The following is a 12,081-nucleotide window of genomic DNA, read 5'->3' as shown; positions in this document are numbered from 1 at the left end:
GACTCATAGCAGGTTGCACGAAGGAAGAAGACAAGTTGCAGATTCAGATTGAAAAACTGATTTCAGATTTGAAGCATGAGTGAAGACGACCTCAAATCAAAATGACAGAACAAAGAAAGGAAAGCACGAACCGAGATCCTTCCTCAAAGGCTTAGACCGACGGCGTCGCACAAAGAAGACTCAGTGTCAGTCTGAATGAAAAAAAATCTCCCTATCTTAGTCTCTCAGATCAACAACGTCGCACCCAAGGTAACCTGGTAGAACGGGAGAAGGGATTTTTTACAGCAGAATTTTTTTCAGAACTTAGATTCAATGAGTCGCCAGAACTGCTTTCAACTTGTCCAACGAGCTAAACCAAGCCGTCTTTATGTTTGGGCAATGGTTCGACCAAATCGGTGGGATTGTCAAAACAATGTTATTTTGTTTTTTTACATAACACGTAGAGAGTATTTATTTTAATACTATTTATAAAAAAATCTCAATAATTGTGTGTGTCATTTTGCTCTTATTAAATATTGAAAAAGTTATTAAATATTAGAATATTATATTTTTAAAGTATATATATTTAATAGGGATACAATTTAAAACTTATTGAATTTTTAGATATAGGGTTAAAAAACTTTAAGTTTTCTTTAGTTTTGATAAAAATTTCAAAAGTAATTTATAAATAAAACTAAAAAAATTATTATTCATGCAAGTTCTTTATAAATAAGAGATTGTAGGATTGATATTGCTTGCGTAATTTGAAGTTATTAGTGTACTTTGTTTGTATTTTTATAACTTATTTCTAACTAACTCACCAAAGTCAAAGTGAGGTCGTTAGAACAATAAAATTGTTTTGAATATAATCTACTTTTTAACTTTGTCTTTAAATTTTAAAAAGAATGATTTGATATGTAAAAAGTGTTTATTTGAGAATTAGAATACTGCAATTTTTTTTAAAGAATTTGCAAGAGGGTAATTTTAAAATTATACATCAAATATTACAAAATAAAACAAGAAAAAATGGCTTATATAGATGATGAAGAAAATTTTATAGAAGGCAGATAATGAAAAGGAGCGGAGGGAGCATCTCTTTTTAATTAAAGGAAGGAAAAAAAAAAACAGAAAATCGGAGCTGCATATTGAATCGCTTCTCGTTCTCCAACTTGAATTCATAGGTGACCAATTTTTATTGGTTTGAGGGCGATTTTACCAATTATTTCCCATTATACTTTTCAAGTAGTTTATACATGCATCCAAAAGCTATATATAAATTGGATATTTATAATCTAATCGGTTCAACTGACCAAAAAAGATAAGATAAATAAATAAATTATTTCTTAAACTTTAAGCCCACCCACCCAGTAGCACACAGGCTCTAAACTCATTTATTGTATGCATTATTCTTTTAATTTTTAAAAGCAGTATAATCTATTCATGTTTTCAACGGGCATATTTATAATACCATTGATTTAAAAAAAAAGTAATATTTGCATTCCTTTTCATCTATAATCTAGAGTATTGATAACTACTTTTTAGTTTTATAAACATTAGTTAAAACCTTGAAATTTTTTAAAAATATACATTTCTTTAATTATACCATGTTAAATATTTTATATAAATGTTTTAATTACATAATGACAATTAAAATTTTAATGTATTATTTTAAAAAAATAATAATAATAAATATAGTAGAAATATAATTAAAAAATTATAAATATCATTCAATTACTTATATTCTAGATCAATGAAGGTTTCTAAAAGAATTCTTTGTATTATGAATTGCAGAGAATGTAAAGGGGCATGTGGAGATAAAAGTAAGTCGAAGAGACGTTGACCCCAAATTAAAATTTTCTTCTCTTAGGTAACAAACTCTACTGTGGAAAGTCCTACGCCAACATTAATAAGAACAATGAGTCACTTATTTTAATGCTACTCAATTAATCAAACTATATTTTCTTTTATGTAATTCCTCTTCTTAGTCGAAACTAAGTGAAACTTTTAAAATTTATCACTTATATCCAAAAATTTTGATAAATTTTTAACGTTGGCTCTATTAAATTTTTATATTTTAATAACATATTTTTTTCACTGATATTCCATGGGAGTAAAAATGTCATAAAAAATTTTGATATTTATTTTAACCTTACATATACAATTTGATTTTCAATTAAATTAGGATATATGTATTATTTTTTTCCAATTTCATGATTTACCCTTTAACTAACTTCTATCATTAATACTTTTATTTAAAAAATGAAGAATATATCAATGTGATTTTAAAAAAAATTATAAAAAATTGTATAGTTTACTCAAAAAAATTATAAGAAAACATAATTTTGGGTTTTTATATTTTGCTCGTGTTTTGATTTTAATCCCTATATTTTTTTTTTTGATATTCTAGGTCCTTATACTTTTATTTTTTAGTATTTTAAATCTTTTCATAAACAAAGTATAGGGACTTTAGAGGGACCTAGAATACTAAAAAATAAAAATGTAGAGGCCTAAATTACTAAAAAAAAATATAGGAACTAATAGAAAAATGCGAGCAAAGTGCAGGGACCTAAATTTTTGTTTTTCCAAAAATTATTAACTTTGATAACCATTAAACCCCAATAGGGAGAATGGCAAATTAAGACCTTATAAAAATATTAATATTAAATTAAATTTTTTTAATGTTGATGTTCCTAAATTTCAACACTTCTTCTACTACATTTTAGTACTAAAATTTTTAATTTAGTATTAATATTTTTACAAGGTTTGTTATTCTCCCTAACCAATAATCCATTAAGTCGTGGACCCACTGAAGCCCTAATTGGTGAGAAAACAAAGGCGCAGCCAATTTCCATTGCGAAGCCAACAACGCTGAGTCATCAGCCAATTGTTTTGTCTATCCTTCGGCATCCTTGTCAGTTTGGATCGCTGTTTTTATTACAACTTTATATTTATATTCATTGCTTCAAATCATCAGATCACGTTGTGATTGTTGGCTGAAAGTGAGGGGTTCATTGAACCATAGTTATCCCTCCCACGTTTGGATAATAAAAATCAATACACGCTCTCTTTAAAAATTATCAATATTTTAACTGAATTACATTTTTAATAAATTAATTAACTGTTTTTAACTATACACTCTTTCTATATTCATTTTATTCAATAGCATGTTTCAATTATTAATATTATTAATTATACACTTTAATGAAGGATATTTTTTTTAAAAAAAGTTATTAATTGAACGTTGAAATACCCAAAATATTACATATGTTTTAATATGATACATTAACAAATGCTTTATAATATTGAACGCACCCAAGAGTACACATCAATGAATATAGCATAAAAATTACTAAAAAAAAGGACTCTTTGAAGTTTGAATCACGAATAATACAATTTTCTTACTACATAACTTTAAAAATTAATAGAATACAATAGTGTAACTTCTTTTACTATGTATTTTGGTAAAGTGAAAGATTACATACTAGAATCTGATATTGAGAGGAGAAATTCAAATTTTAATTTGATCTGCAATGACCTGTTAATTGAGAGGATCGGTTTCGGTGCTTGCCTGGTACTGGTAATTTGTTGTTAACAATGCTGTCAATTCGATAATTGATAATGGAGTTAAAAATTTAAAAAGCAAAGGGATGAGACTTTTGCTTATATCTTCTGTGTTAGTTGGAAATATTAATTGGACGCTTCATGGGGACCACCGGCCGCATGTGTGTCAGTTTATAATTTATGTTTGATTGAAACAATAAAAAATATGAAAATTTGTTGGGCGAATGAGAGATGGGCCGTCAAAATCTTTTTAAAAATAAGTTAAAAATATTCATGCAGGCGATTTTAAATTTATGAGTTTTAATTATATAGATGTAAACTATTATATTATACTAAATATTTTTATTTATAAATGTTTGAAATTAAATGATATTTATTACAGTTTATTTTTAAATTTTTTTATAAAGTCTAATTGTTAGTTCAATGTTTTTTTGACATTATTATTATTATTCTTCTTTTAAGTTTCTAGGCTCGGAGAATACTGTTGTCTGAGGGATTTCTCAGTATTTTTAATTATTAAAAATGGAAAAAAGGGTATCAGGATTTTACAAAACCCAAGGCAATAAGTGATTCATCACCATGTGCGCAGTTGATTTTGCCTATCTATGATGATATAATGATTACATTAAAAAACATACTCTCGTCTTAAACTATAAGACACTTTTAAATAAAATTTTATATATCAATAAATTTTATTAAATATATTTAATAATTTTATCTTTCTAAAATAAAAATATAAACTTATAAAAAATCCATCGTTTAATATATTGAAAAGAGAAGAGATGAGAATTAATTATAGAGCGAGCAAGGGTAATATTAAAATTGACACATTTAATAAAATCTTAATCTACTTAAAGTATTTTATATTTTGGGATAAAAAAAATTCTTTCAAATGTGCCCTATAATTTGGGACAAAGGTAGTATTTTTTAAACTGAATCTCCTCACTAAACAAACTAGTTACTTATCTTTAAGTTAACATCATCTTATCATATTTATCTTTATTTAATATGAGTATTTTACTTTAAAATAAGTATAAATAATTTATTTATTATGAATATTATTGAAAAACAAACATTAATTATTATACTTTGAAATACTAAAAATATCTTATATTTTTTAATATGCAACTTCTCAAAAATATCTTATATTTTTTTAAACAGAAGGACTATTTTTTAATTTTCTGTTGAAAGTTTTTAAATTAATAATTTTTTATAATTTTATGATTCTTTATTAGGGTTTAAGACAATTATCATGTTGTTACTTTAAATACTCCCTCCGATATATTAAAATATACACCTTCCATGCAAAAATATAAGATTTTTTTAGGAATTGAATCTTAAAAAATGCAAAACATTTTTAGTATTTCAAAACATAATCATTACTTTTTTTTAAGTGTCTCTATTAACTAATTATTTTATATTTATTTTAGAGTAAAACATCCAATCACATAGGGATAGATATAAAAATATAGTGTTAGCTTGAAGATAAGTAACTATTTTATTGAGAGTAAAATTTGATTAAAAATATCTTATATTTTTAACAAAGAGAGTAAAAATTTTTTCTCAACTAATTTTGGTTCAAAATATAAATATAATATATGTAAAAAAATTTATTTTACCCCTTACATTTATTAACTTAGATATTTATATAAATATATCTCGCACTCATTATAGAGTGCATTAATAATTGGGGTTAGGGCTAAAAAGAGAAAACAAAATATATTTTTATAAAAATGAGAATTTTACTGGTATGCAAATCGTTTCCAAAAAACTACTTATATTTTAGGTTGGATGGAGTATAGTTTTATTAAAAATAGTAATATTTTTTAATAACATATAGTACATTCTAATTTTTTAAAATATAATTTTTAACCTAAGTTTAATGTTGATGTAATTTTTTTTCCTAGCCTTATTTGTGATCACATCACTCTATCTTTTTTCTTAAAAAGCTGACAAAATGTGAATTGAATTGATTCACTTGGACAACGCAGCAAGATCATCAATCATTACGTTCATAAGTATTATTCAAAGGTGACACTGGTTTGGAGATCCTGTGTGCAAAAACCTTCCTGCTTCCACAAAGAGGTTGTTTTGTTATCTATATCTTATATGTACTGTTTCAGAAGATAAAAACTGTTTCAGAAGATAAAAACATCACCACGTGGTTGTATGGGACTCTTCCACTTTCATCTCTATTCAATTTGGACTTTCCCATTTATACAATCACTAATTATTGTTGTTTGTTTGTTTGTTTGTTTGTTTGGATCCAATTTGGAGTTTCTGTATGAAGGATTTTGTTTAATTATTTATGAGCCACTGGGAATTAATTATTTCTAAGATCGAAGCATATCATGTTCTCATGGATTAAGGCTGCAGAGTGTCAATGTAGGTGAAATTTGTAGCCATTTGTGCAATTTGCAGATCTTTTGATTATAACTTTTAATATTATATTATAATTTCATAGACAGCTAAAATGGACTCAACTATAATGTTAATGTATCATGTATAGCAATGTAGCATCTTTTATTTCCAGAAAAACATCTCCAGTCATAAGCTTGGATTGAGAATATCAACATAGCTGTTGCTGCTGAATTCACAATGAATATACTTTTGGGTGAATTTCAGTTAAGGACTAGAAAAAAAGACTTAATTATTGACGAGTTCTAAAAAAATTAAAATTTTAATTCAATCTAGGGGAGGAAAGTTAAAATAATTTCAACTATAAAAAAATCAAAATACCCTTCACTTGTTATACAAAATCACTAGTTATTAATTTTCTTACTTTACTTATTAATTTACTAATATTACTTATAAATTATGTTTGTTTGTCAGACAATCAATAACATTAATTATTAATTTATTAATTTTACTTGTTAATTTACTAACATCAGTTGTAAATGACCTATCAGGTCATTTCCAACTGATATTAATAAATTAATAAATAAAAATAACAATTTAATAATTGATAGTATTGCTTATAATTGAACAACTAATGTTAGGTTAGTAATTCTATATAACAAGTAAAGAATATTTTGATCTTTTCACTGTTAAAATTATTTTCATTTTTTTCTTCATGAACTAAATTGAAGTTTCAAAATTTTTTGAGATGTCATTCCAATAATTAAGTCTCTTTCTTGATCTTTAACTGAAATTCTCCCTATATTTTTCACAACAACAATACAATAATAAAAAATGTATCAACATGAAAAACACTTTTGTCATAGGCATTAATTGTGATTAATTTTAAACTCCTTGTGAGCCAATTAAAGAACTGATAATTAAGTTTTATTTATTTTCTCACATTTTACATTACCATAGGACTTAAATTTCTGATTTAGGATCGTGTGCATATCAACACAGCGAATGAGACCCACACTATCAAATAAAAAATCATGTTTGTACTATTTTTAACGACCAATATAAAAAAATATTTTTATTTTTTCTGGTCACATCTAAATTAAATTTTTTTATAATACACGAATAACTTAATTATAAATCACACGAATTTCCCCCTCATTCATTTACTAAAATGCATATATAAACCAACCTTCTTGGTGCTTCTCGTATCCGCGCTCAAGTTCCTCAAAGCAAACTCACTTCTATGTTAATGGCGGATTCAAATTCCACACCTCTTCTTTCCCAATACAAATCCACCGACGAATCCGAACCTGCAAAGCCTGAGAACCATCTCCCCTCTCTGGGCTCCACAATCGAACTCTGCTTAGCAGAATTCAATCTCTCCCAATTCCTCCAAGCCCTTCTCGTCTCCTTTGCTTGGATCTTCGATGCCCAACAAACTTTCATCACCGTCTTCACCGACGCCCAACCAACACCATCCTCCTCCGCCAGCCACGGCGGCTCCTACACCTCTATCATCTCTGAGTGGCACTTAAATCCCGATGACCCCATGCTCATGGGCCTCCCGGCCTCCTCCTTCTTCGTCGGCTGTCTCGTCGGCGGGCTTGTCCTATCCACTCTCGCTGATACGTCCATGGGCCGCAAGAACATGCTCTTATATTCTTGTCTCTTGATGTCTCTCTCTTCTTTCCTCGCCGCCTTTTCTTCCAACCTTTGGGTCTATTCCTGTCTCAAGTTTCTCTCTGGTTTTGGCAGAGCCACCATAGGTACCTCGGCTCTTGTCCTCGCCACAGAGCTCGTAGGAAAGAGGTGGCGCGGCCAGGTGGGTGTCATCGGATTCATCTGCTTCACTTTCGGCTTCCTCTCACTCCCGGCCATGGCATACTTAAACCGAAGCTCCTCGTGGAGAAACCTCTATAAATACACATCCATCCCAACAATATTGTACTGCGTATTAGTAAAACTCTTCGTATGCGAATCTCCTAGATGGCTCCTCGTGCGAGGAAGAACAGAGGAAGCTGTCAATACACTACGAGGCATCGCATCAATATCTCAAAGCTCATTGAATTTAGCCGTTTCCAAAATGTCTGAGCCTGAGGAAAGTTGGCACACTAACATGGATTTATACTCGGCGCTGAAGGTTTTGATGCAGAAGCGATGGGCTTCAAGAAGAATCTTAGCCATCATGTCAATGGGTTTTGGTATTGGCGTGGTTTATTACGGGATGCCACTAGGTCTTGGAACGCTGTCGTTTAATCTGTATCTGAGCGTCACATTCAACGCATTATCTGAGCTACCATCGTCTCTTTTAACGTTGATAATGATCGGAAAGGTCAACAGAAGAAGTGTTATCTTGGTCTTCACCATCATAAGCGGGATTTTCAGTCTCTTGTCAGTGGTTGAGTTAGGTAAGACATGGAGGAAACTGGAAATTGTGTCGGAGTCGGTGTCATTTTTCAGCGCTTGCACTGCGTTTAATATATATTTGGTGTATACGACGGAGTTGTTCCCAACGTGTGTGAGGAACTCGGCATTGGCGATGGCGAGGCAGGCGGTGGTGGTGGGCGGGGCGGTGAGTCCGGTGCTGGTGGCTGCGGGAAGGAGGGGGAAGTTTTGGTGCTATGGGGTGTTTGGATTGGTGATAGGGTTAAGTGGTGTGTTTGTTGTGTTCTTGCCGGAGACGAAAGGGAGAGCACTGTGTGATACAATGGATGAAGACGGAGAAGGCAAGCAGAGAGCAGTGAGTTCAGACACATTGGCTTAAATCTTAATAAATGAAAAAGAGTTCAAGTTGTGATATAGTTGGGATATGGTCCAGTGATGAGTACGGATTTGGATTCGGTCAAGATAGTTGACATGGGTACTGAGTAACTGTATCATGCATCTAAACTATTAAAATTTAAATTAATAATTTTAAATTTATGTTTTACTTAAAATTAATAAATAAATAAATTTATCTGAATTATTAATATAAACTTTAATGACTAAAATATACAGGCACTTAGTGCCTACAATTACTCAATTTAAATCCAGTAATTAAAGTATTACTTTGCCGTTGAAATGAAATTTTAGATTGAAATTGATAGATATGATGAAAGTTTCGTTACTTTTAAGTTTTCCTCACTTATTTATTAGTCCCCCCATGTTTAAATTTTTTTATCAATTTAACTCTTTAAGTTTTCATAAATTATTATGTTAATTTTTTAAATTTTAATACATAAATTAACTTTTAAATTAATTTAATAAATAAAGTATGTTGATGAATTAACATGCACGTTTAGTTAAATAAAAATAAACTGACTTTTATATCGGTTTAATTTTTATCCAGTCCAGTCCTTTATATTGTGTTTTGCTCTTTCTTTAAAATAAATTTTGTGCGCCTATTTTTTCTATCAAATAATTAAAAAAAAATTTATTGACATGTTATCATTAATACGTTGCTATCAATGCAAGAAGATTTTAATTTTGTTACATCCTCTTTAAATAATAAGGATCGAATTAAAAACTAAGATAAATTTGACAGTTATTAATCTATACTTGAATTTAAATAGAGTTTCAGTTTTAATATTTGTTGATTTGTCAAGCAAAAAAAAATTATGGGTTGACCTGTTAAAAACATGTTAAATGAAACAAAATTTTCTTTACCGATAATATTAGAGATCTTGTCATATGACTATATGAGACTGAATTGTCATTGTTTAACCACATCTTTCAGATAAACAAACAATTGTGCTGACTGGCTTGTTGACCAAGGGCAACGTGATAGTGTTTAGAATGTATATGTGGATCTTCTGCGTTTTGATTTTGCTTAATTTTGTTCACTCCACACATTTTTATGTGAAAATGAAAAATATTTTCTTTTATAAGCATAGAGTTTAAAATAAAGTAAGCATCAAAATAATAGTTGAGTTGGATGATGACAATTCTAAATTCTAATGATGAGTGATGATGGTGGCGGCTCCGCCGCCCCTGGCAGGTGACACCGGTGATACCGTGATAGCAACTCTCCGGCAATGGATGAAGGGGTATTTTTGTCCACCCGGTTTCTTCCCCCCGCCCCCACAAAAGAATTCGATTCTTTTTTTTTAAAAAAAAAAAGATTTTTAAAATTTTCAATCCTTAAAAAAAAAAAAACTTGCTGCTGACTCAGGCAGCAATACATATTTTTATTATTAATAATAATAATTAATACCAATGTGGGTGTGGGTGTGTTATTGAAAGAAATAAACTATTCATTATTTAAATCATGTAGTCTGTACATTTTATTATTTTCCTTGCAAATTTCACTTTTTGGTTGTAGTTGCTTTTATAAGACGGAAAATGAGTCCAGCTGCCACTGACAATTGAGATGAAATCGGTGTTTTTCTATGAACAAAATTCTTTAACAAGTGAATTGTATGGGAGACTTTGGGTAATATATAGTCTACTCTACACTCGATAAAGGTAATATATAGATATACGGAAAACAAACCTAATTAGTTCATATAAAAATAAAATTGAGAACATGGATCAAGTTATATAGTTTGACCTGATTAACATAATGTTATATATAAGAGTCAAACTAGATTGAAAAAAAAATTAATCCAAATAAAAATGAATCTTTCCTAAATTGGATCAAATAACCCATATAAACTAGATAAATTAATCCTGATGGGTTACATTTGACCCATTTAACTCATTGTTTTATAAAAAATTGAAAAAAAAATATAAAATGGAGTTTTGGTACTAAAACCCCATAAGATAAGCAACTTTGAAAAGAATCATGATATGATGGATTAATCTCATACATTTATAATTTGACTTTTTTTTAATTGTATGAAATATCATATTAAAACTTATCATTTGGATGTGATTGTTTTTAAAAAAATAAATGAATGAGTAGATTGACCCATTTAATTCATCAATCCATAAAAGTTGAGATTTTTTTCAACTCAAATGAAAATGTATTGAATCAAGCTCAACATACATTCTTCCAACTCGTGTGAGCCAACTCAGGAGATCCAGGCTGGTGTGTGCTTCAGCTATAAAACATTGGGGGCCAAGGTGGTCCAGACTATGGAGAGTGATGAGGCTTAATTTGTGTCCCACTTAATAATTGAAATGACCATTTTCCATTTAAGGACAAAAATAAATATGTCGATTGGTTAGTTTTTGGATTAGACACAACTTGTAGGCCTCCACCGAACTCTTTAAATAAGAGTGCAACTGGAGATCCTAGTTTTTTTTTTTTTTTTGGGTGAATAGATCCTAGTCATTTTTGCTTTCTTTTGCAGCATTTTCTTGTCACCTTGTATTTTGCAAGGGGAAAAATAAACAAGCAAATTATCTTATAAATTTTATGTCCAATAATATCATAAACTTTAAACTCATTTATTGTAAAAAATATTCTCTCAACTTTTAAAAATGATACAATTTGACCCTTATTGTTAATTAAAGTTAACTTTAACTATTAATTGACTAAAAAATAATAAAAAAATACTTAAAAAATTATAGAAAAAGGATCAAAATTTTTGTCCTTTTTCATAATTTTTCGGGTCATTGTCTATAATTTTTCAATCTTTTATCGTATTTTTTTATTTTTATAATTTTTAATGTCATTTTTTAGTCTATTAACGGTCATTGTTAACTTTCGTTAATAGTAAGATCAGATTATACTGTTTTTAAAAGTTAATATAATAATTTGCACAACAAATGAGTTAATGATCTATGGTTCTACTGAATCAAAAGTTAAGGAAGCAATTTACTCATTTGAAAACAAAAAGAAAATAAAGAAAGAAAGAGAAGCAAGCATGCATGAAAGAAAGGGTTCGTGATGTTACTAGAGAAGACTAATATTCCCAGGCAAGAAATTATTAGATGCTTCAAACAAAAACTTTTATCCTTTCACTAAAGTGGTTCCTTATTTAACTTTTTTGCATTTGAATTATTTTACTTAATATTTAAATAAAACGAATGGTTCTTAAATATAATGTTGTCATTTTTGTTCTCAAATATAATGAGACAGAATACTTATCATTTTAATTAAACATCTCAACTATAATTTTTACGCAATATAAATTAAAGGTTCTTAAATATAATGTTCCCATTTTTTTTTTTGTAAATAGACCAAAATAATTTATAATTAAGAAGCCTTGTTAGCCAAAGAACCCATATAGTTAAGTTTTTTTTTTTTGGGTTATGATC

General features: G+C 28.8%; 1 protein-coding gene across 1 annotated transcript; it reads left to right on the top strand.

Moving 5' to 3' along the window:
- The first annotated feature begins 7,123 nt into the window (after positions 1–7,123).
- On the top strand, positions 7,124–8,697 carry LOC129316429 (organic cation/carnitine transporter 3-like). Its single transcript, XM_054960859.1, has one exon. The coding sequence runs from the start codon at positions 7,142–7,144 to the stop codon at positions 8,660–8,662; it is 1,521 nt and encodes a 506-aa protein (XP_054816834.1). The 5' UTR covers positions 7,124–7,141; the 3' UTR covers positions 8,663–8,697.
- Positions 8,698–12,081: the final 3,384 nt, after the last annotated feature.

Source organism: Prosopis cineraria, unplaced genomic scaffold (genome assembly GCF_029017545.1).
Source record: "Prosopis cineraria cultivar Desert tree isolate PC_DT_omini unplaced genomic scaffold, ASM2901754v1 PC7, whole genome shotgun sequence".
NCBI lineage: Eukaryota > Viridiplantae > Streptophyta > Magnoliopsida > Fabales > Fabaceae > Prosopis > Prosopis cineraria.
This window is presented reverse-complemented; position numbering and strand designations above follow the sequence as displayed.